Genomic DNA, 25926 nt, shown 5'->3' with positions numbered 1-25926 from the left:
TTCTCTTGCTCTCTCTTTCTGTTTTAATTGCTATTTGCTGCCAGGTCATCCCTTGTCAGCAGAACAGGAGGAACTCCCCAGCTGCTTCTCGTCTCCATATGTAGATGAGTCATATTTTACACAAGCCCTATTTTGTGCTGATTCATACTCCATGGAGCCATAAATGTGCAAAATTTGGATGGTAACTTTTAAAATGAGTCAAGGAGCTTAAGCATTTTTTAAAGCACTGAGTAGTCTATACCTTATAGCACAGAAATAATTTTGCTACCTTACCATTGTGGGTTTATCTTGTTAGGATAATACAAACTTAGACTTCATTTTCCACATTGCAGATAATTCCCTTGACTTCCACTGTATGTCTCAGACCCCCTGATTAAATGCATGCACAAATGCCTTGCAGAAGCTGTTTTGGGTGTGTTAATGGTTTGTATATGAGGTTTATCTTTGCCCTGGGAAAACCTAGCTTGTTAACTTTACAAATTGCCAGCAGCCCCCTAGCAGAAAAGGGATTTGACTGAGTTTTTTTCCTAAAGCCAGGAATACAGTTAAAGAAGAGGATCTACCAGAACAACTCTTATGAAAAGCAATAGCACTGATGAAAACAAACTATGCACAGCCCAGTACTTGAAAGAGGGAAAAATATTTTGGGGAAACATCACAAGGGCTCTCTCCTCTTCTGGCCTGGGAAGCCAGCCTTGGTGCTGGTGTCCTAGACAGCAGCAGATCTGATCTACTAAGAGTGTCTCATGGATAACTAGATACTAAGTGCAGGGTTTTTAAGGAAATCTGAGATTGTCATGGCTCAGAAATACCTATCTCATTTGCAGTGGCTGGTACCAAGAGCTCTACATGGGACATCAACTACCTGGGGTTGTAAGTACTCAATTTATTAATTATTTCAGAAGTCCCTGTAGTAAGTAGTCACAATGCATACAGCATTTCCTTCTCTTCTAGGCAAAGTGGCAGACTGAATTGTTGGCCAGCATGCAGACACAGTCCAGGTCTTCTTGTGCCTGTGTTCCCTTGCCTGAAGGCACTAACCCAATCAGAACAGCACATACTCCACAAGCCCATGTATTTGCCTGTGGTTGTGCATGTGCACTCAGACACAGAGGCTCGCATATATATACACACACAGTTTTGATTAACTTTTATGTTGCTCTGGACAGCCTCTTTAATCCCTCAGTACCATAAAATGAGGGACTGAGCATCTAGTATTTATCTTCAGAGGATAAATGTTTGTTTTCAGCCTGGTATGAGAGCTTCAGGTTGTGGCTGAGGTATTTATGGTGGATGATTATTGGAACAAGACCCTTTGAAAGACGACAGCAACGTTTTTCACTCTTACCTTGCCCCCAGATCCCAAACTAATAAAGAAATAGATGATGTTTCTGCTCCTAGGGAGTACACCTAATGAAAGCTCACCAAAACAAGGAATCCACTAAGCCACCTCATCTTGATAAGCTTTGGACCCAAATCAGTAATAACTGTAACAAAATCTATGGACCTAAGTTGACGTGGATTGGATTGTGGAACCTTGTTTGTCACAGTAACTATGGAAAAAGGCACTTAAGAAAAACATTACAGAGCCAACCAAAGAGTATTGTAGGCCCATTGCATAGAGTGAGAGCATTAAATACTGGGCTGAGGTGATTTAAAACTACAGTCAGTGAAGCTGCATGTCTTAATAGAGCCACAAAAAACAATAATTATAATTAACCTTAACATCTTACACATTAATTCCTAACCTTTGATAATTATTATTAGGTTTCTGCAAACAGTCACAAACATTCAAATAAAATAAGAAAAAAATAAGATTAAAAAGTTAAATTTCCCATGGAAAGGATGGCAATTAAAAAAAAATAATGATTTGATTTTGAAGTGAGATCTCTTCCAATTAATGAAACAAGAGTTAAGGGATGGAAGAAAGTCTAACATTTTGATGCTTTGGCAAGAATATCACAAAGAAAGCTGCCTGAACATCCAAAGTGTCAGGCTCTCTAATTTCAATTACCTACCAAAAAAAAAAAAGAGAAGGGTAATTAAACACAATCTTATTTCATCAAAAGATATTGCAAACAGGTTTGAAAGATACCCAAAAAAAACAACCCAAAAATCAAATCAAACAGTCTTTCAAAATCTTCTTGAGTTTCTTTCTTTTTTAATTCAGCCCAGAAAGAAAAGGTCCTTTGGGCAGCATAAACTTATGATTGGAAAAAATAATAATAATTAGATATGGTGATGTTGAGCAATCGTACAAATATTGATTGAAAATACACAGTATCACTTTATGATATTAGATTAACATAGCACCATAACAATCCTGTGCACTTCAAAATATTGATCAAAAAAATGAGAGTACATAGGCTTGTGTAGCGATCAACAATGATTTTTAAGGTGATTTGTGTTTAAAGGTGTGGGAAAGTCAAGCTCACTTTGTGTTTTCATTAAGCATATATTTCAGCCAACATAGTGACCCTAAGTATTTGAGCCTCTATTACAGGAAGGATCTGGACTTGCTGGAGCATGTCCAGAAAAGGGTCATGAGGATGATTAGAGGGCTGGAGCTCCTCTCCTGAGAGGACAGACTGAGAGAGTTGGGGTTGTTCAGTCTGGAGAAGAGAAGGCTCTGAGGAGACCTTCTTGTGGCCTTCCAGTATCTGAAGGGGGCCTACAAGAAAGCTGGGGAGGGACTTTTGAGGGTGTCAGGGAGTGATAGGACTAGGGGGAATGGAACAAAAAAAGAAGAGGGTAGATTCAGATTGGATGTGAGGAAGAAGTTCTTCCCCATGAGGGTGGTGAGACACTGGAACAGGTTGCCCAGGGAGGTGGTGGAGGCCTCATCCCTGGAAGTTTTTGAGGCCAGGCTGGCTGTGGCTCTGAGCAACCTGATGTAGTGTGAGATACCCCTGCCCATGGCAGGGGGGTTGGAACTAGGTGATCCTTGAGGTCCCTTCCAACCCTAACAATTCTATGATTCTGTGATAACTACAGCTGCTACCTAACGAAATACTGCCAAGGATAGTTCTTCCACCATTCAGAAAGTAGCACAATTTAGTTGGGAGAAATTCTAGGCTTAACCTTGTAACTCATGTTGAGGTGGAGTCTCAATATGACATGATTGAAACTACCCATTTTGCAAGACTGTATAAAGCCAAACTAAAATATTCCTTTCCAACTCCCAGTCTAACACTTACTATCTTATCTAGGAAGCTGAACTTGTGTCAAAGGAATTTATAAAACCAGCAAAAATGGCTAGCACCCAAAAAAAATTAATCTATCATCTGTGAAGCTCTAAATGATTGTCAAATTTAGCCACTTCAAAAGTCAGTGACTTCTCCCAATGGTAAAGCTAAACATTTGACTAGAAACTAAACCTACAGCTCACCAAATATTAACTGGGAGACAAATGTGTGTATTTAAGACTTCTATAGTTTCTCAAAGAAGATTTAAAGGCATTCAATTATGTCCTCATGCTGCTTCTTCCACAGATGGAAACTTCTATGTGCATTAATTTCTTTGTGCTGTTTTTACTGGGCTGTTTTTGTGCTGTTTTTACTAAGTGAAGCTTGTCACTAAGGCCTAATCCTCAGCTACAGAAATTTGAGATTTCCATGGAAGTGTTCCTGCAGCAACCAGAGGAGGAAGTTTTCTAGACCAACAAGCATGAACTAGGCTGCTGCTTCTGAACATGGAACTGTGGTCTTTAGAGAATGCCAAAATAATGTCTTGGCCTCATGCAGTTCTCTGGGTGATTCTGCACATAGAGCAATGTGGTGTCTGAGGCATAACTTGTATCTGAAGAATTGGAACTGAACCCTGAGAAAAGCAAATCCATTGGAAAAAAAAAAATAGATATTGTCAATACTAGTAGTTTGAGATGTTTCAATCCTTCCCTTGTGAAAAAAATTTATAAACAAGTGTAGGGATTTTTCTTTTTCCCCCCTGATGTGAATGATTTGAATTCCTCACAATTGCACACATATAGTTTGGGATTTTAAGTGCATATCTAGGGCTGATTACAATTAGAAACATTTTAGTTGATGATTCTACCCATCTCCCAGCAATTCCCTCTTCCTTAAGTCACCATAACATTACTTGTGAGCTTTGAGTTCAAAAGCATTCTGACGTGGAGTGATGTTCTTCCAGGAGCCGCTGCGGCAGGCTTTCACTCTACGGTAATGTGGGTGCTAAACAAATCAGGTCTGGGCCCTCTTCAGCCTTGTGTACAATTCTCATCGTTCCCATGTATCCAGAAGCAGATCTGGGCATATTTGAGAGGAGTAATTCTTACTGCTACATTGTAATCCTGCTGTTCACCATTGACGTCCACCCACTGATGGCCCGAGTAAACGGCGATGATTTTGCGCTTCCACTTCTTCTTGTTTGGCTCCTTAAGACGGAGATAGACACCGGATCCAGTGGAGCCAGACTCAGCATCACAGTACTGATAAAAGAGATCACTGGACTCATCAGAAATGCTGCAAAACCTGTAGACCAGCTGCCCAGATCGATCGTTGTCGAAACCTGAGAAGTGGATCATGCTCCCAGGCATCATTTTGATTGTTGGGCTGATTCCTAGCTCCATGTATTTCCTTTTGTGGGGACGCTTGAGCTCAAGAACGGCATAGTCATAATCCAGAGCAATATCCTCAGAGACACCCTTAAACCAGCCTTTTGGGATGTGGGTACTCTTCACTCTGGTCCACTGGAAGGAAGGCATGCCATCTGAGGTCCCCTGTTTCCTCCCAGATCTCCTCTGCTTTCTCCCACCGCCTTTGGATTGTCGCCTTTGTTCTGTGGCAACTTTGGGATCCTCTTGGGCCGCAGCAACTTCTCTCCTGCTTCTTTTATTACCTTTGCGTCTCCGGCCGTCGCCTCTGGATTTCGTCTTCATCAGGCCCACCCTCAGCCTTTTGCTGCCCTTGACATAATCTTTGCCATTGTGCAGACAGTGGGCAGCTGTTAGCACGTGCTTGGGGGAAATGAGAATGCCGCTACAGCCGGTGGAGATCTTCACAGCTGTGTTGAACGGGAAGTTGGTCATAAAGCGCTTGTCATAGATGCTGAACCTGCTGTCTGTTCCGTAGATCTGCCTCTTCTTTCTCAAAGACCTCTGTGTGGTTGTGTTTGCAGCTGGGTCAAGCACTAGTCCAAGGACATTCACTTCAGTCAGGGTCCGTGTGCCGTTTTCAAACACAGTCTCATAGGATAAGAGGTCCTTCAAGTCAGACAGGCTCGGCACGGGCAGTCTTTTTTGACATTCAATTCCACATACACTGTTCAGCTCTAATTTGGTATTTGCTTCAAATTTAGGGCTGTCAAGGGAGAAAGTTCTTTCACTTACAATCTGGGGAATCTTCTTTAGGTGCCAAGTGAAATCTTGTTCAGTTTCTGTTCCGTCAGTGAGACCCAGTATAGGGATGAAGAATATGAACAGCAGTAACATGCTCTCCATTTTATCTATGTGGTGGGCTTTGCCTTATTTTTGTTTTCTAAAACAAGAAAGAGAGATTTGAAAATAAGCATTGGAAATACACACAGTTATCTTAGTAGCATTGAAGTGTCATGATGCAGTATTATCACTAGCATGACTGGAACAGAATTTAACGCTCTACTCAAAATAGAAATGCCTCGGATATTCCTTGTATTGCCTCTGATGCTTCCAACAGTCTCTAGCAAGATGGGCACAGATGAGTCAGCCAGCATCCATGCTGAGCTACCTGCTGGCTGAGTTTTAGCTGCTTCTCCCTCAGTGGAGCAGTAGCCTGAGTCATTCCACTCTGGTTTAGTGCACCCTTGTTTTATTTATCCTGTAGGAACATGATTATGTTTTACGCTTCTGATTCTCTTCCCTATAGCAACAGGTTGTGGGCAGAACAGGGTTGAAAACTACAAACATACTCAAAAATCACATTCAGAAGTTGGGATCCAGGCAGTCATTCTGCCCCTGTACTCAGCACTGGTTAGGCCACACCTTGAGTACTGTGTCTAGTTCTGGGACCCTCAGTTCAAGAAAGATGTTGAGTTGCTCAAACATGTCCAGAGAAGGGCAATAAAGCTGGTCAGGAGCACAGCCCTGTGAGGAGCTGGGGTTGTTTAGCCTGGAGAAGAGGGGGCTCAGGGGAGACCTTACTGCTGTCTACAGCTACCTGAAGGGAGGTTGTAGCCAGGTGGGGGTTGGGCTCTTCTTCCAGGCAACCAGCACCAGAACAAGAGGACACAATCTCAAGCTGCACCAGGGGAAGTTTAGGCTTGATCTTAGAAAGAAGTTCTTCCCAGAAAGAGAGATTGCCCATTAGAATGGGCTGCCCAGGGAGGTGGTGGAGTCACCATCACTGGAAGTGTTTAAAAAGAGACTGGATGAGGCACTTGGTGCCATGGTTCAGTTGATTAGATGCTGTTGGGTGATAGGTTGGACTTGATGATCTCAAAGGTCTTTTCCAACCTGGTTAATTCTGTGATTCTGTGAGATGGACAGACAGACTAGATTTAGGCACACTTAGGAAAACAGACCCATTATGCCTTTTCACATAATGGCCAAAATATTAGCAGTTTCAAGTGACCTGAAAGTCACCAGTGGTTCTGCATTACCCACTTAGATAAGAGCTGTGAGTCAACCTGCAACTGGAAAATGACACTTTGCTAGTTGTTCTCCTGAGGAACTAACTTAGAAAGCTTTTGTTATCTGCATGTGACAGAGCAATTTGGGCACTAAACAAGGTTGCAAGTCCCATTTTAAATACTTTCAGCCTCTGCTCCTCTTAAAGGCATGAGGATCCTGCAGATAGAATCATAGAATTGTCAGGGTTGGAAGGGACCTCAAGGATCATCTAGTTCCAACCCCTTGCCATGGGCAGGGACACCTCACACTACAGCAGGCTGCTCACAGCCACATCCAGCCTGGCCTTAAGAAACCTGCAGAGATGAGGCTTCCACCACCTCCCTGGGCAACCTATTCCAGTGTCTGACGCCCCTGATGCTGAAGAACTTCTTCCTGACATCTAATCTAAATCTCCCCTCCTCTAGCTTGGAGCCATTCCCCCTAGTCCTATCACTCCCCAGTACCCGATAAAGTCCCTCCCCAGCTTTCCTGTCGGCCCCCTTCAGATACTGGAAGGCCACAATAAGGTCTCCTTGGAGCCTTCTCTTCTCCAGACTGAGTAGCCCAAACTCTATCTCTGTAAGAGAGGAGCTCCAGACCTCTAATCATCCTTGTGGCCCTTCTCTGGACACGTTCCAGCACATCCGTATCTTTCTTGGCTCCAGAACTGGATGCAATACTCCAGGTGGGTATTTCCCTGCATGCCATGGCCTCCAAAACTTAATCCATTTCATATATGTGGGTGTCTGATATCTCTTGGGATGCCAGAGAATTTCAAAATCCATAATTGGAGGGGACAGATAAGACAAAGGGTAATGGATATAAGCTACAGCACAGGAGGTTCCACCTCAACATGAGGCGGAACTTCTTCACTATGAGGGTCACAGAGCCCTGGAACAGGCTGCCCAGAGAGGTTGTGGAGTCTTCTTCTCTGGAGACATTCAAGACCCATCTGGATATATTCCTGTGTGACCTGTGCTAGATTCTATGGTCTTGCTCTGGCAGAGGGGTTGGACTTGATGCTTTTCGAAAGTCCCTTCCAAAATCCTATGATCCTATGACAGATGAGTAAGGAAAGCAGAAAGCTGCTGGTCTAAAGGTGTCTCCTTGTTACAGACACTCAGGAAAGCCCAGCCAAGTAAGAGGGACAAATTTGCTGCCTTTTTCCTGTAGGATCCCACAACAGCTGCAGGAACTGTGCTGCCTGTGCCTTATGCTCACATGTGGAAAACCCCACCTAGATGGAGTTGATGCACCACACAAAGAGCTAATACTTTAAATGGGAAAGACAAAAAGCAGTATTATTCCCATCTGCAGCTGGGAAACATGCAGAAAGAATGTAAAATTGTTAGAAGTCTGAGGCAGAGCCAGAAACTGAACCCAGAAGTCTTGATTCTGAGCTCAGAACATTACGAAAGGGACCATTTTTCTCCTTTGGCAGCAGAAATGTCAGTGGCATTAACCAATTACCGGCTGTTGCCATTGGGAAAGCCATGCTCCTTTCTCATATCCTTCATTCCAATGACATAGTAACCTCAGCTGTGCAGAAAGAAAGGGCCTATGATTAAACTTTAAAAGCCAAGTAGTTCTAAGATATGTGTGTGGCTAAGGTCTCTGGCTTATGTTGCAATGGCAGTGTAAACCAGGGCAAAGATAACAGCTTTCCTTCTCTTCAGCTTGGTTTAGAGCAATAGGAGTACTGCTATCCAATGTAAGAGCCTGCATACAGGCTAGCTAAAGATCCAGCATGGAAAACAAAAGAGCAGTATATGTGCAACATGGAAGAAGTGGTGACATCAAGAGGGAAGGGACAGAGGCATCAAGAGGGAGGGGACAGGCTCTTCTCAGCTGCACCCTGTGAAAGGACAAGGGGTAATGGATGTAAACTACAGCACAGGAGGTTCCATCTCAAAATATCTATGTGCATTAATTTCTTCCCTGTGAGAGTCACAGAGCACTGCAACAGGCTGCCCATGAAGGTTGTGGAGTCTCCTTCTCTGGAGGCTTTCAAGAACCATCTGGATGTGTTCCTGTGCAACCTGTGCTAGATTCTACTGCTCTGGTAAGGGGGTTGGACTCAATCACCATTGGAGGTCCCTTCCAACCCCTAACATTCTGTGATCACTTTAAAAACTGTATAATGGACCAATGACTCCTACTGTTTTGAGGCATCTTCACCATGTAGACATAGGTCTTGTCAATAAGAGGTAACAAGCTCAGCATGAGTGAACAGTGTGCTGCAGCAGCAAACGTGGCCTGCTGGGTTGCATCAAGAGCATTACCAGCACAGATAAAGAGATCCTTGTTCCACTCTACTCAGAGCCTGTCAGGCCACACCTGGAGTATTGCCTGCAGGTTTGGTCCTCACTGTATAAAAGAGAGGCTGACTGACTGGAAATTGTCCAGATATGGGCCACAAGAATGATCAGAGGACTGGAAGATTTAGCATATGAGCGAGATGGGTTTGTTCAGCCTTGAGAAGAGAAAGCCTAGGGGAGACCTTATTGCCACATACCAGGACATAAAAAGTATCTACCAGGACAATGGAGACTCCCTTTTTACAAGGCTTCACATGGAAAAGACAAGGGGTAATTGGCACAAGGTACTCCTGGGGACATTCTAATTAGAATCCAGAAGAAAATTTTTTCACAATGAGAACACTCAGACATTGGAATCATCTCCCAGGAGAAGTACTGGATACCCTACATGGGTCAGTTTCAAGTCTTAGCTTGACAGGGTGCTGGGACATCTCATTTAATCCACACTATCACCTAGAAAGGTTGGACCAGATAGCCCTTGGGGTCCTTTCCAACCTGTTATTCTATGATTTTTTAGCTAACTAAGCACTATGGAGAAGAGGAGGCTGGAGAAGAGGAGGCTCAGGGGAGACCTTATTGCTGTCTACAACTACCTGAAGGGAGGTTGTAGCCAGGAGGGAGTTGGTCTCTTCTCCCAGGCAACCAGCACCAGAACAAGAGGACACAGTGTCAAGCTGCACCAGGGAAAGTTTAGGCTTGAGGTGAGGAGAAAGTTCTTCACAGAGAGAGACGTTTGCCATCGGAATGTGCTGCCCAGGGAGGTGGTGGAGTCGCTGTCCCTGGAGGCGTTCAAGAGGGGACTGGATGTGGCACTTGGTGCCATGGTCTAGTAGGCATGAGGTGTTGGGTGACAGGTTGGACTTGATGATCTTTGAGGTCTTTTCCAACCTTGTTGATTCTATGGTTCAAACACAGCTTGTGGTTTCTGATGCCAAATTCAGAGGGTGGTTTTGTTTCAGTGTAATTGTTGGCACTTTCCTCTTTCACCTACGTGGATCACCAACTGTGACCCAGAGTTTACTTGCTAGGATACATACACAAACCACACTTTATAATGCAGTATAAAAATACCCATCCTGGCTTTAAAGTCGCTAACTCGGGTGTTGGAGAAGATGCGTGGACTTTCATATGACATCTGGAAATTGCAGTGATTCACAGGCCTAAGCTCTGGGGTGCATGCAGTCATACTAAAAGCTATCTGCAAAGTTTTGGAAGCAGAGCAGAGTCATCCCAGGTGCAAGACTTTGCAGAGAGACACCAAGCTGACCATACCAGTCCAGGTTTTTGGTAGAGCAGAAATGCACGTGTTGGAACGGTAACATTTCTAGGCCAAGGTCTCTTCAAAGTATTGGTTTGGTTATTGCTCAGTTAGTGGTACATTTGAAGAAGAACGAGAATATTACATAGCTATGGAAAAATGATATGGTGTCAAAATATAGACATACTATGGTGAGAACACAAGAATAGATTTCCTGGCCTGATCAAAGGCCCACACCATGTAAAATCCTGTTTCTGACACTAATCAAATGAGGTTACCTAGGGCAGAGCACAAGAACTAGAAGTGTTTTAAAAGGCACTGGAAGAGGCACTTGGTGCCATGGTTTAGTTGATTAGATGGTGTTGGGTGATAGGTTGGACTCAATGATTTTGAAGGTCTTTTCCAGCCTGGTTAATTCTGTATTCTGTAAACCTTTTCTGTTCTACCCGCTTCATAGTCTCTTAGCTTTCAACCAGTTGCACCTCATGGACTTTAAACCAGAGGTGGTTTCTGTAGTTTGAGGAAACTTTAGTGGATTTCTCTTCCATAGTTGCTCAGTGTTCCCTTGAGCCTATATAAAATGTATCTATAATATTCTATGTCAAGGAGCTTACCTATATGTTGTACGAGGAAGAACCTCCTTTACTTTCTGCCTGTCACAAACTAGCATGGTTTGATGATTAATTATGTAATATTAATACAGAAAGCTCTTTTTAATTTGATTTGCTCTAATATAGCTGTTGAAGAAGGTATTAAGAAACCCAGCTCTTCTGTCAGGCTCAAGAATGCCTTTTCTGTCCTTCCCTAGAATACTCCTCCCTTTCTCAGCCCTTCCTCAAGGTCTTGGTATTTGACATTTCTTTGTAGCTGAACTTTGGAGCTCTAAGAAAAGTTCATCCACTAACTGCTAGTTCATATAGAAAGATACATACATAGAAAGATACATACATAGAATAAACCAGGTTGGAAGAGACCTTCAAGATCATCGCGTCCAACCCATCAACCAATCCAACTCCGCCCAAGCAACTAACCCACAGCACCAAGTACCCCGTCAAGTCTTCTCCTAAAAACCTCCAGTGATGGTGACTCCACCACCTCCCCAGGCAGCCCATTCCAATGTGCAATCACTCTTTCTGTATAGGACTTTTTTCTAACATCCAGCCTGTATCTCCCCTGGCGCAGCCTGAGACTGTGTCCTCTTGTTCTGGTACTGCTTGCCTGGGAGAAGAGACCAACATCCGTCTGTCTACAACCTCCCTTCAGGTAGTTGTAGAGAGTAATAAGGTCACCCCTGAGTCTCCTCTTCTCCAGGCTAAGCAACCCCAGCTCCCTCAGCCTCTCCTCGTAGGGCTTATGTTCCAAACCCCTCACCAACTTTATTGCTCTTCTCTGGACTCGTTCCAGCAAGTCAACATCCTTCCTAAACTGAGGGGCCCAGAACTGGACACAGTACTCGAGGTGCGGCCTAACCAGTGCAGTGTACAGGGGCAGAATGACCTCCCTGCTCCTGCTGGCCACACTGTTCCTGATGCAGGCCAGGATGCCATTGGCCCTCTTGGCTGCCTGGGCACACTGCAGGCTCATGTTCAGTCTACCGTCGACCAGCACCCCCAGGTCCCTCTCAGCCTGACTGCTCTCCAGCCACTCTGACCCCAGCCTGTAGCTCTGCATGGGGTTGCTGTGGCCAATGTGCAGAACCCGGCACTTGGATGTGTTAAATCTCATGCCGTTGGACTCTGCCCATCTGCCCAGCCTGTCGAGGTCCCTCTGCAGAGCCTCTCTACCCTCCAGCAGATCAACTCCTGCGCCCAGCTTGGTGTCGTCAGCAAATTTACTGATGATGGACTCGATGCCCTCGTCCAGATCATCAGAGCTGTCTGGGTTGGTGTCATTCCACTGCAATGGCTGAGGTCTTCCCTCTCTTTATAGAGAGACTCTCTCCAAGCAGATAGTGGAGCACTGTGGATTCCCTTTTGCCACTCTTTAAAAAGAAAAAAAACCCAACACAGCAACAAACCACAAACCACCACCAAACTTTCAGTGGCTGCATCAAAGCCTCCCATTTGAAATACTGTACTCAAGTCCTCACTACTTACAAAGAGAGTCTCGGAAGCCAAGATTTTCATCATTTATAATGAACCACTTGTTGCTCATAATGAACTAACTACACTTCAGTAGAACTGGAAGAAGTCCAAGATGAAGAACTTGATGGAAATGGCAATTCTCGTTACAGACCAGAGCAGTGGTCCTGCTAGGCAACACTGTTGTTTACAGCCATGCACTTAAGGTCTGTTTACTAACCCAGTCTCTGCCATTTAAGCAAGGTTAGTCTCAAGCATGGGCAAAGTCACTGGTTGCTGTGGCCCAGTACAGGTTGCTGATAAGGGTGAGAAACATAAGGGCTCCTCTTGCCAGATGATGGGCGTGAAAATGTTTCAATGGCTGCAAAGACACATTTTGCAGAGTGAAAGAAGGGGAGAGAGAATGCAGCCTCCAGAGGAAGGAAAAAAGACCCTGAGAAGGGGAAAAAAACCCTGAACACCTTATTCATACTTTCTGCCACTCTTCCTCCAAAACCAAAGCTGCTCTGCCCTTTCCTTCCCTTTGCTGCTTTCCCATACAAATTTTAGGTTGGCCTACGGTAATTAGAAGCCTTGAGTCACTTCTGGCTTTACTGTATGATGAATTGCTTCAGAGAAAACACAAGATGAGAACTAGAAAGTGAAAGAGCTCCATTGAAATGTTGAAATTCTTCCCCCAGTTTCCACATCCAGCTGACAATGGTGAGGTTTCCCTGGCTGGTGACATCCCAGTGGCCAGGTGTATGTATATAGTTAAATGTTCTTCTCACTTCTTTCTTCCAATATGAAATCTTTCTGTGTTTACAAGACAAAACTTACTCATGTCCTAACTTTTCAGGATATCCTTCAAATATTTTATCAGTATAAGCTATCTTACTCCAGCAGAATGCATCTCAAATGCTCAGGGGAAGGCTTGTGGTCAGTCAGAACTAGAATATGCTTCTTTCCAGGCTACATCAGATTGATTTACATGTACGTCAGTGGAGGTCAGATAAAAGAAAAGCTGTGTCCAGTTGCCTGACAGCATTTTATTTTGGTCTGTTCAGCACAGACTCTGCTCTGGGGTTTCCTTCTTACTGCAGGAATGTCAGCACATTTCAAACTAAGCTTACATAATTCTAAAATGAAAATTTCAGACCATAAAATATCAAAGGTTGCTGCACTAACCAGCTCCTTTAACCACTTATGGCCTTATCCTGGCAGTGGCCCGAACGCTGGAATTCATAGCTCTGCTCTGACAAAGCAAAACAGAGCAAACTTTGGAAATCTCACGCTCCCTGGAAGAAACCATTACGCTAACCTTATCCGCCACTGCCCCCTTCCCTCCTCCGGGTGTGCTCATCCATACACGGGTGCACAGATCCCCTCCCCTACTCTGGTTTAAGCTGAAAACCGCAGGGACAGCTTCAGGAGGCATAAGAAAAAACAATTCTACATGGCGGGAGTGACAGCCCCTTTCTGAAATCAGACGGAATAGGGGAATAAAAGAAGGAGGGATGAAGTGCGATTGGGACGGGAGCTACCCCTCCAGCGGGGCTTCCCTCTCCCTGCCCGCCGCCCCGGTTGCGGCCGCGGGGTGGCGCGCCCGGACAGCCGGCGGCCCGCACTAGCCACCGGCCCCGCTGCGCCCCTGCGGGCCCGGGCTGGCTCATCGGCAGCTCCCGGGTGCTCATCCCAACCCTCTCCACCTCCGCCGGGATCTACCCCGCTGCTCCGGGCTGGGGGACGAGGTCGCGTCCCGGCCGCTGCTCCTGAGCTAAAGGGTTCGAGCCCTGCCAGCCGGGGCACCCGGGCAGCGGCTCCCGGAACGGGAGCGGGTGAGCAGCGCCCGGGAATCGGCCGGGGAACGGCGGGGGGAGGGGGGGCGGGGGCGGTTGCTGGGATGGCTGGTTTTCCATTGCCCGCTCCGCTTCTGCCAGCCGCTCCTATACATTAGCTTGCTGAAGCCCTGGTTGTTCCGCGCAGAAGGCGAGGGTACGGAGACGAAGGCTTTCTACAGCTCTTTAGCCATCCCCTGGTCCTGCTTTCCGCGGCAGGCTGTTTTTCCGCTTTTGATCCCTTTCTCCCGAGTCTGCAAGTTAAGTACCTTGGCACAACTTTTTTTGCCATTCCAAGATAAATCTACTTCCAGCAGTGACGAATCTGGATGAAATTAGTGTTAATTCCAGAAGAGCTCGGGGATGGTAGTGCGAATACTGAGGGGATGAATCAGTATTAAAGCAGAGGTTAAAGTTTTGAAGGGTGTAGGGGACTCCTTGCTTGCTCCCCGCAGCACAAAGTCCTGAAAGCCCAATAAATATGCCTCTTGCTTCCATGCTATTAGCCTGGTGAAACCAGCTTCAAATAAAAAGGACGAAAGAAACGTGTCACATTTTAGTCCTAAGAAAAATACATCCATCAGGTAGAAGAGGCAGGACCTGTATACAAAACCTTTCAGTCACCAAGCCCAAGGTACTGGCATCGCTCAGCCTTATCATTTTTTAAAATGATCCGTGTAGGAAGCACGACATCGCAAAATCCGATCACCTTACGGACGCTACCTCGGACCGCCCGCTCCCCATACCCGAGCCGCCCCGGACCCGTCCCCGGACAGCCATCCTCAGCACCCAGATGCCTGCCTGCCCATACAGCGCTGCCCCGACTAGGACTCCCGGGGCAGCCTGTGCCCCGTGGCCGGCGTCAGGAGGAGTTTCGTTCATACCTGGCACCCTGCAGGACGAACGAAGGGGAAGGTGGCCACAACCTCGGGCCGCAGGCTCCCCGCTCCTCGCCACCCGCCCGCCGCCCAGCGCCCGCGGCTACTGAGGACGGGGCGGGGGGAACGGCCAGGTCTTCCCAGGCGGGGGAGGGGATGGAAAAAGGAGAAAAAAAAAATAGGAAAAGGAGGCGAGAGGGAGGAGGCCGGGAGGGTGAGAGTGGGAGGGCCGAGGGGAGCGGAGGCAGAGCCCAGACTGTGCTCGGGACGGAAAGGGAAGAAGGGGCTCTGCCTGCGGGGCAGGGAGCCGCAGCGCCCCGGGAGAGCTCCCTTTCGGCCCGGGCTGACCCGCACAGGATGGGGCGCGCAAGGCTCTCGGGCCAGGGGGAGGCGGAGACAAGGGAGAGGCAGAGGGACCTCATTCCGGGGGCAATGGCGGGAGGGCGCCGCACCGGTCGCACCTGTGCGGGGCCGGGGCTGCCGGGCGCGACGGGGCCGCCGGTGGCAGGGGTGGCCGCTCCTCCGCGACCCGCGTAGGGCTCCTGGGCAGGGCGAGGACAGGCTACGGGCTGCAAGGCAGGCTTCTTGGGTCGGGATGTGACTTGCGGCTGCGGGTACCGGAGTCTCACCTCTCCGTGGCCTGTCCGCGCCTTCCTGCCCTCTCCCCTCAGCGGCGCCCCGGCCCCGCTCCTCGGGGAGCTTCCCGGCCCCGCTCCTCGCCCCGCTCCTCAGGGCCTCAGAGACCAGGTGAGAAACACCTCCTTTCTTTTCACATCACTCTTCACTCCTCTCTTTCTGCCTTCCCTCCCCTCCCAAGGCAGAAGGCTTTGAGTGGTGGTCTCTGCTCCGTGGATCAGCCCATTGCAGTTCAGCAAGGTCGTTTCCGAAGCCTTCCACTGCTAAGCAGATGTGCGACGTGAAAAGCGGATTCGCGAAGAACTTTGAAAGTGCTTAACCTGAGTAGTTTCAATGAGCTCATCTGCCAAAAACCTGGCAGGAAATTTGTGGCATTGCTGGAGATCAGACAGAGCTCTCCAGAGTGCCACTGTCTTAATCACAGACATATGCTCCCTTTGAAAGACTTAACTTCTGAATTTTAGGGGAAACAATTATTTAAATAGGTGGGAAATAAGGCTGTGGCAAGCAGCTGCACCCTGTAGTTTCATTTCAAAGACCGAGGCTGATTTCTTCAAAATGTAAATTTAATTTTGTTGCTTGTGTGCACAACTTAAAACCAGAGTGTAATCACCATTGTTGCTGAGAACAAGAGCTGAAGAATTCCAAGTTTAATCAACAAGGCAAGACAGAATTGAGTGTCAGGTAGTTAAGTTTTACAAGCAATTTCTTGCTTCTAGAACAGAAAAGCTTCCCTACTGGGTCAGCCCAAGGGCTTTGCTGGACCAATATTGTGCTTCCTTAGTAAAGGGCATGGCCATCCAATAGTGCCCTCCCACACTTTTCATGCCATCAGTAATTCAAACTCAGAGATTTTCAGAGGCAGATGTAGTTTCTACGACCTTAATAACTTTTACTGGATTTCTTCAACAAGCACTTCCCCACCTCTCCTTAGACCTACATAGATTTGTAGCACCTACAACCTGTGGCGGTGACAAATTCCACAGGTCAGCCATGGGCTGTGCAAAAACCTGCCTCCTTTTGTGTATTTTCAGTCTGCTTACTGCCAGCTTTGTTTGATGCTCACTAGTTCTTTGTAATATGGCCTGGAGCCTCTCTCCTACCTATGCTTCACGTGAAAGGCGTTCTGGTTTTCCGTCCTACTGCTGACATTCAGGGACAAGAACAGCATCTGAAGGGTGATGCAGCCAAACACTTCTTGGCACTGACAAGTAGAAAACAAGGAGAAACAGCTACTTGCACTGGGCAGCTGCATTGAGCAATGACAACTGCAGCTTGTGAGGTTCAAACTGGACATAAGGAAAAAATTCTTCACCAAAAGGAACATGCAACACTGGAACAAATTGCCCAGTCAGGCTGTGGAATTGACCTCCTTGGTGATTTCTGACACTTGGCTAAACAAAGCCACAGCTGACCTGATCTAGTGTCATAGTATCAGACAGGGTTGGAAGGGACCACAAGGATCATCTAGTTCCAGCCCCCCTGCCAGGGGCAGGGACACCCCACACTAGATCAGGCTGGCCAGAGCCTCGTCCAGCCCAGTCTTCAACACCTCCAGGGACGGCGCCCCAGCCACCTCCCTGGACAAACCATTCCAGGGCTTCATCACTCTCATGGTGAAGAACTTCCTCCTCACATCCAGCCTGAATCTCCCTACCTCCAGCTTCATTTCATTACCCCTAGTGTTGGCAATAGTCCTGCTTCAAGTGGAAGGTTGGACTGGGTGACCTGCAGAGGCCCCTCTCAACCAACATTTCTATCATTCTTTACCTATACAGATGACGTAAGCAAAATACGGATTTCTGTGGCAGAAAAAAAGGTATTCTTTGTTCTGTTCTCTACACTTATTAGTATTTTTAAATTATTGACAGCTGTTGAGCACCAGGCTGATGTTCTTGTGGAGCCATCTTCATAAGTCAGGACTTGCTGTCCCGAGAAGTAATGACCAGATCAGAACCTGCCTTTTCACACCTGAAGTAAGGACCATTTTTTGCACTTTGTGTATCACTTCATGTTTATCTATGTTGAACTCCATCTGCCATTTTATTGCCCAGTCACTTCCTTCCATAAATTTCTCTGCAGATCTTCAGGGTTATCTTACCTTTATATATTAAACTGAATAACTTGGTGCCCTCATCAGACTTTGTGACCTGACTGCTCATCCCTTTTCCAGATTACTTCTGAGTAAGCTGAACAGTGCAGGGCACAGCAGATTGGTTTTGGTAACCTATTACCTCTACAAAACGTGATCTCTTAGTCCTATATTTTGTTTCCTGTCTTTCAGAAAATGAGACTGGCAGAGGTTTGTTTCTGTTTATTGAACTCCAGGTGATGGGATCAGTGTGTCTGTGCAGCATCATCCCACTCTCTCCTGCTTTCAGAATCTGGGCTGGGTTGTTTACTTCATGTATCTCTTATTTTTGGTGGGGTTTTGTTTGTTTGTGTTGTTGTTGTTGTTGGTTGGTTGGTTTGTTGTTGTTGTTGGTTGGGTATTTTTTTACTTGAAAGCCTGGCTAATAATGATAGAGCTTGCTCTTGCTTTCTCTTCTCAGACAACACTCTTTGAAAGATTACAAAGTTAAAGAACGTTGAGGAAAAAATGTTTTAGAAAACTGAGGGCATGCTTATGAACAGAACTCTTCATTATGGTTTTAAATTATTTAGAAACCTTTTTTTAAAATTTTAAAAGCCAATCACATCCTGGGCTCTGTCAAGAGAAGCATAGCCAGCAGGTTGAGGGAGGTGATTCTCCCCCTCTACTCTGCTGAGACCCCACCTGGAGTACTGCATCCAGCTCTGGAGCCCCTATTGCAGAAAGGATCTGGAGGTGCTGGAGCATGTCCAGAGAAGGGCCACGAGGATGATCAGAGGGCTGGAGCTGCTCTCCTATGGAGACAGAGTGAGGGAGTTGGAGCTGGTCAGTCTGGAGAAGAGAAGGCTCTGAGTAGACCTTATTGCGGCCTTCCAGTATCAGAACGGGGCTACAAGAAAGCTGGGGAGGGACTTCATAGGATGTCAGGTAATGATAGGACTGGGGGGGAATGGAACAAAATACAAATGGGTAGATTCAGATTGGATGTTAGGAAGAAGTTCTTCCACATGAGGATGGTGAGACACTGGAACAGGTTGCCCAGGGAGGTGGTGGAAGCCTCATCCCTGGAGGGTTTTAAGGTGAGGCTGGCTGTGGCTCTGAGCAACCTGATGTAGTGTGAGGTGTCCCTGCCCATGGCAGTGGGGTTGGCACTAGATGATCCTTGAGGTCCCTTCCAACCCTAACAATTCTATGATTCTATGATCTTGTTTCATCATCATCATGATCATCATCACAACAACAACAACAACAATAATAATAATAACTATTTCTTGCAACAGTAAGATTATACACTGTGGAAAATTCTTTCATAGAATGCAGAGTGTTTGGGTCGGGTTTTTTGTCATTGTTTTTGTTGTTTTTTTTTTGTCATTGTTTTTGTTGTTTTTTCAACATTTAAATACCACATAAAAAAATTCCTCAAGGTATAGTTTGGGAAAGACGTGAGGAATATTTGCTGCAGAGTACTGATTCTTTGGAAACATCCTGTGTAATACACATGGCAGGGCTGTAAAAATATAATTGCTGGAAAAGTTCCAGCATGCTAATTTTACCCTTCAGAAGTAATTTTATCTCATTAGAAGATTAGCAAACCCCTTTGGTATTTCTACATGTTCCAAAAATAAGTTTGACATCATAAACCCAACTGAGAGATGTTCACTTGGAGCTGTGTTTTGAAAGGCTGATACCTAAAAATAATCTTTTTATAAAGTGTCAGAGAAAAAAAAAAATCCAACTAAGTCTGCATTAACATCAAGGATGGACTGACTTCTAGCCAAAGGCTTCCTGCAGAGCTAGAAGGAAAATAATAATAGAAAGAAGAAAAAAAAGGGCAATTTTTTACCATCCCATTGGTACCCTGGATTGAGTGAATTCACCAAACTGGAGTGTTCTTGTCTTAGGGGAGAAAATAGTTATGAAATATTTCCATATATAGATTTTGGTGTTCCAGGCAGCAATTTGAAATCAGATCTTCAGCTTTCCCTGTGGGCAATGTACGATGAGCATGGACATATCAAGCACCAACGTAGGCTGGGCAGGGAATGGCTTGAGAGCAGCCCTGAAGAACAGGACTTGGGGGTGCTGGGGGATGAGAAGCTCAACATGAGCCAGCAGTGTGCACTTGCAGCCCAGAAAGCCAATCACATCCTGGGCTGCATCAAGAGAAGCACAGCCAGCAGGTTGAGGGAGGTGATTCTCCCCCTCTATTCCACTCCAATGAGACCCCACCTGGAGTACTGTGTCCAGTTCTGGAGCCCCTATTGCAGGAAGGATCTGGAGGTGCTGGAGCATGTCCAGAAAAGGGCCATGAGGATGATTAGAGGGCTGGAGCTCCTCTCCTATGGAGACAGATTGAAAGAGTTGGGTTTGTTCAGTCTGGAGAAGAGAAGGCTCCGAGGAGATCTTATTGTGGCCTTCCAGTTTCTTAAGGTGGCCTGCAAGAAAGCTGGGGAGGGACTTTTTAGGGTGTCAGGTAGTGATAGAACTAGGGGGAATGGAACAAAACTAGAAATGGGTAGATTCAGATTGGATGTTGGGAAGAAGTTCTTCTCCATGAGGATGGTGAGACACTGGAACAGGTTGCCAAGGGAGGTGGTAGAGGCCCCATCCCTGGAGGTTTTTTAAGGCCAGGCTGGATGTGGCTGTGAGCAACCTGCTGTAGTGTGAGGTGTCCCTGCCCATGGCAGGGTGGTTGAAACTGGATGATCCTTGAGGTCCCTTCCAACCCTAACAATTCTATGATTCTAACTGGGCAGCAGCTTCTGGAATGTCATCTGGCCTTACAGTGTTGGAGGAACACATTCTACTCTCATGTGGATCTTGTACACATGCAAATATGTTTGATGGTACCAACAACGTGTCTTGTGCAGTCTCCACATCGTGTTCCATGTAGTGCATCATGCCTCAGCAGGCAGTTGCACCTACTCACAAAATACTCTTTTGCTTATGACTTAGGGGAAGAGAGAACAGGCAGGCACAACCCAAGAGAACCAAAACAAAGTTCACAGAAGTCAAAAAGAAGGCAAATGCCTATAATGAATTTAAAAATGCAGTGCACAGTTCCTAGCCATATCCCACAAGCAGTCAGCTTTAATCTCCTCCCATCCTCTCTTCAGTCCTTCCTGTACTCACGTACACCTGTCCACACGTTCAGTATTCCAAAACTAGTGATTATTTGGATAGAGAATGTAGCAACCTTTCCTTCACACTTGTAATTCTCATGCTGCATCTGGGTACTCTTCCAGCTCAGCTACTATCACATGTTTCATTTCCTCTCTACTATTCCTGTCCTAGGAAGACAATTTCTTAGGAGCTTTATCACTTTTTCGGTCCCCAAACACTAAACTTGGGAAAACTCTTTGGCTCGTGATGAATGGACATGAGATAATTCCTACTGCTTTCAGAACAAAGGGATGTGAAATACAATGGATCTTTCTTACAGGATCAAGAATGGTCTCCATGGTAGTGTCTCTTCTGTGGCAGCTTGTTGCCACAGAAGCCCTTTTGTTTTGTGTACCAGTTGGGGTTGCTTATTGTGCTGTTCAGAGGTTCCTGTGACACAATGCTGACCGGGTAGACTAAAACACTGAATGAAACAGACCTCTGTTAGAGATCCTGGCTTTGAGGACTTGGAAAAGAGGCAAGAATTGCAATAAAAAGCATCATTTTTAAAGAGTGGGCACAGTGAGGACAAAGAGGACAACAATGGCATCGCTAGCTCAGGAGGATTGTGCATAGACCAGTGGATTATCCCGGTACAGGCTGGCAAGGTAGTTAGTCCTTTCAAACTGGGTATAGGTGTACAAGTGAGTATGGTGCCAGAAACAAGGATGCTAGCAGTGGGTGCATGTTGTCAACACAAGAACTTAGAGATGAGACAAAGGAGAGATGTGAAACTCAAGGCATCTACTTGTGACCTGGTTTTCATAATATGGATTTATGCATTAGATATATGATATAGTTATGACCTGATCTTCACAAAATGAGTTTATGAACTAGAACAATAGACTTGGGGGGGGAAAAAACCCACCACTTTGTGGTAGTGCCACAAAGTGCCATTTCCAAGATAAAACTATGCCAAGATTGTGGTCAAATCCAGAGGATGCTTTCTTTAGTGAGGCAGCAAGCAAAACCAAATGCAGGTACGTCTAAGCATACAGCTCATGGAAGAGAGGCTCTTCTAATTGTGCAGGCAGAATGGAAGTGAGTTAAAAGTCCAGTCACCACCCAACACCTGCCTTACAGTTTTTGCTTCATGTTGTAGGTTAAGGGACATCAAGAGTTAACTGGTATAGCCATAAAGAAAAGTCCTCCAGAGGCTAGAGAGTCCCAAGGGGATGGGAAGCTTGTCCCAGGATATTGTTATTCTATTCCATCTTCCTGTATCTCTCTATTTCAGGCTGTGTACAGCCAATTCTTTCTCTCTATCTCAGGATGTGTGTTCTGTTATCTTATGGTTTGTGGGGGAGAGACCTTCTCCTGGCCTTGGCTGGCAGGGGATTTTCAGCTACACCACAGGGCCTGTTGAAGCCTGTGGTAGGTCTGGGTCTAGTGGGGGAGCAGTTTGGCTGGACCTGCTGAGGATGAGGGGGCTCTGGAAGGTTTTGGGCTGGTAGGCCCAGGTGAAGAACTGAGCCTAATTTGTGAATATATTCATTTTACCTGAATGCCTTTTGTATGCATTTGCAAATAGAATTTCCATTGAAACTTCCAATCCAGTGTGGAGCATTTTTATTTCACTCCTTGGGAAGGAGTCTTTTGTGTCCTTTTGCCCTGGGCAGCTCATGGCTCAAAACTAAGACACCTCCCCATAGAAGAGCAGTTGAAAATGATGCTGGACAGTCTTGTTGTTCTAACATTCACACCTTTAACAGAAAAGCAAAAAGAGCAAACCCCACAATTCTTACCTGATGTCTAGTTTCATGGCTATTATAGACACATATATATAAAGCAAACATTTTCCTCAAGGAGAATTTCCACAAGGAGAGGCACTTCTGGAGATGTGTCAGATGGCAAATATTTTTATACACATGATGTGCTGGCAGGTTGCAGCCAGGTACTGTGAAGGGGAAAAAAAAAACCTCACACCATTTTTGTGAGTATAATACTTAGAAGGAGAAGGTTTCCTGCAACTGGCATTCCCATTGCACTCAGCACCAGCAGCTTTGCTGGAAAATCAGTGAACTGCAGATGGTAATAAACATGCTATGACATGGATAAATGACATTTTGATGTGAGGAGAAAAAAAAGTGCATGGCCAGAGACTCTGAGAAACATTGGAAAAAAACCCCAACTTTGCCTGGCTAAAGCTGAAATCATTCCCTCCCCAGGCCTCTAAATTCCTATAATGGAAACAGCATACCACAAAGGAAAATTAATAGAGTGATGTTGACATGTTAGATAAAATCAGATTTTAGCTACCATCAACATGATTGACCCAACAGAGGGGAAAGTGATTCATGGGAAAGGAGAACTGGCTAGGGACATGGTGCCTAATCTCGCTGTTCAAACCAGCAGAGGATCAGTGGCAGCGAAAAGCACGTCTTAGAAATTCAGAGCAATCAGAGGAATTAACAGCAATATATTATCAGAGCAAATGTGACATTTGGCATAAACAGAGTGCCTCCTCTCCAATAGAGAAAGTAGGAAGAGGTGCAGTAAGAGAAACTGCACTTTCAAGAGCTATAAAAAAGTAAGTAAGTAAATAAATAGGGTAGTGAAGAATCACAAAATCATAGCTTTGTCAGGGTTGGAAGTGACCTCAAGGATCATCTAGTTCCAACCCCACCTTGCCATGGGCAGGGACACCTCACACTACATCAGGTTGCCCAGAGCCACATTCAGCCTGGCATTAAAAATGTCCAGGGATGAGGCTTCCACCACCTCCCTGGGCAACCTGTGCCAGTGTCTCACCCCCCTTATGGTGAAAAACTACTTCTTAATATCTAATTTAAATCTCCCATTCTCTAGCTTGGATCCATTTCTCCCAATCCTATCACTCCCTGACAACCTAAAAAGTCCCTCACTAGCTTTCATGTAGGCCCCCTTCAGATACTGGAAGGCCACAATAAGGTCCCCTTGGAGCCTTCTCTTCTCCAAACTGAACAACCCCAATACTGTCTTTATTGCCAGTGTTAACTGCAGGTGATCATAACATGCTCAGGAGAGTAGAGGGAAAACCCACACCTTAAAAGAACATTCCAGAATAGTATTTCATCAAAAGGCAAATCTTTTTTATTTTGTTTTGGGTTGGTTGGTTTGTTTTGTTTCATTTATTCTTAGTAGACTGTAGGCATGAAGTCAGATCTGAAGCCAACCTGGTGATACTGCTTTAAAATTCCATTCTTGGCCCCAAAATAGCTTGATGCTTCTGCAAAAATTATTAACAGTGCTATAGCTACTAATGTTGGAATCTCTAAGGTTTCACTTTAGACTTCAAGCTTAATATTCCACTGAAATGAACACAGGCATTTTATGCCTCTCAGGGCTATAATTACTATTAGGAAAACAATGTTATATTTATTGCCAAAACCCATGGTGAACACAGCATGGGGGTTGCCAAATATGCTTTGTTGCTGTCCAGAGCACGCTAAGCATACATTATCTTTAGGTCTGTGGAGCTGGCAGGAGAAAGTAGGACCAAACACCATCCAGGACATATCCCTAATGCAATCTTTCATCTCTGCTGGTTTGTAGAGCAAGATTACTCACCACACCTTCTGTTTTGTTCCCCACCTAGCCCTCTCCTGCATCTTCTGTCCATGGATTCTCAGTGACCTCCACTGTGTTAGGCAGGACTCAGTCATGCTGGCAACTGAGGGAAGTGCAGCTGCAGCTACAGTAATGGGGGAGTTGTTTTTTTCTGTGGGTGATGCTGTGCAGGAAACTGAAGTAAATACTCAAAACTGTCCTTCTTGGCTCTCAAAGTCTCTGCATATTTCCAATAGTTTGAAAGCTGTCTGTAGGTTTTCAGCTTGCTGCTGGAATCATTTCCACATGCTAATAATGCAGTGGATAGTTCAACAAGGAGAGGAAAAGCAGAAATGCTTCAGCCTCATCAGACACTCATTTGCACTTTCCCAATATGGATTTATGCAGCAGAATTTGCACAGAATCCTATCTTCTGCCTGCCATTCTGACTGTGCTAGTGCCCTGAGGATTTCTGAAGGGCTGGTATTGTTCTCAAGAGGCTGCAGGCAGTTCCTGAAAGGGAACACACTAACAGATACTGAGGGAATCATTTAACATTTTTTTTAATGACCAAAATTTGACCTTTATGTTAGTAAGGATGTGTCTTAAGATTGCCTGGCAACCCATCCTCCCTCACTGTCACTCATTACACTCCCAGATTAGGGTGAGGTGCATCCTCATGGAGTCAGAAAAAGGGACCTCTCTCAGAGGAGCAGTACTGTGACAAAGGCAAGACAGAAGGAGCAAGCTACAGTATGCATTTTTTCCCCTGTGGCAGACAAATTAACAAAATATGTTTATTTACCTGACCAAAAAATACCCCAAACAATGAAAAAAGAAAGAAGACAGAAAACATAAAGCATGTTACTGTTGTCCTTTTTTCAGATGTTGCTTGGGAAAACTAAATTTGGCAGCAAGTCTGGAGAGTAGCTGGAAAAACAAGAGCTGTGTTAACCATCACATGAGCCACATGTTTAGGGTTTTGTTTGTTTGTTTGTTTGCTTGCTTGCTTGTTTTTAAAGGAAGTTCTACTTCTGTTCATTCCTGCCTCACGGGATCACAGGATGTTAGGGGTTGGAAGGAAAGATCATTGAGTCCAACATCCCTGCCAGAGCAGGACGACAGCATCTAGCACAGGTCGCACAGGAACACATCCAGATGGGTCTTGAAAGTCTCCAGAGAAGCAGACTTCACAACCTCTGTTGAGAGCCTGTTCCAGTGCTCTGTGAACCTCACAGTGAAGAAGTTCCTCCTCATGTTGAGGTGGAACATCCTGTGCTGTAGTTTATATCCATTACCCCTTGTCCTATCAGAGGGTGCAACTGAGCAGAGCCTGTCCCCTCCCTCTTGACACCCAGCCCTCAGATATTTATATAAACATTTATTAGGTCCCCTCTCGTCTTCTCTTCTCCATACTAAACAGCCCCAGGTCTCCCAGCCTCTCCTCATCAGGTACCTTAATCATCCTTGTAGTTTCTGTAGGACTCTCTCCTGCAGATCCCTGTTCCTCTTGAACTGGGGAGCCCAAATCTGGATGCAATATTCCAGGTGA

At 45.6% G+C, this 25926-nt stretch overlaps 1 protein-coding gene across 1 annotated transcript; it reads right to left on the bottom strand.

Annotated features, from left to right (window-relative positions):
• Window positions 1-3949: 3949 nt before the first annotated feature.
• PRSS35 (serine protease 35) lies at window positions 3950-15052 on the bottom strand. The gene is made up of 2 exons (XM_054162442.1): window positions 14963-15052; window positions 3950-5495 (listed from the first exon to the last, which is right to left on the bottom strand). Exon 2 carries the CDS (start codon window positions 5456-5458, stop codon window positions 4217-4219), a length of 1242 nt encoding a protein of 413 aa, XP_054018417.1. The 5' UTR covers window positions 5459-5495; window positions 14963-15052; the 3' UTR covers window positions 3950-4216.
• Between the last annotated feature and the right edge of the window lie 10874 nt (window positions 15053-25926).

This window comes from Dryobates pubescens, chromosome 6 (genome assembly GCF_014839835.1).
Source record: "Dryobates pubescens isolate bDryPub1 chromosome 6, bDryPub1.pri, whole genome shotgun sequence".
NCBI lineage: Eukaryota > Metazoa > Chordata > Aves > Piciformes > Picidae > Dryobates > Dryobates pubescens.
This window is presented reverse-complemented; position numbering and strand designations above follow the sequence as displayed.

What these genes read in the sequence shown, in the direction of transcription:
- PRSS35 (XM_054162442.1), bottom strand. Translation starts at nt 5,458, where the DNA reads ATGGAGAGCATGTTACTGCTGTTCATATTCTTCATCCCTATACTGGGT.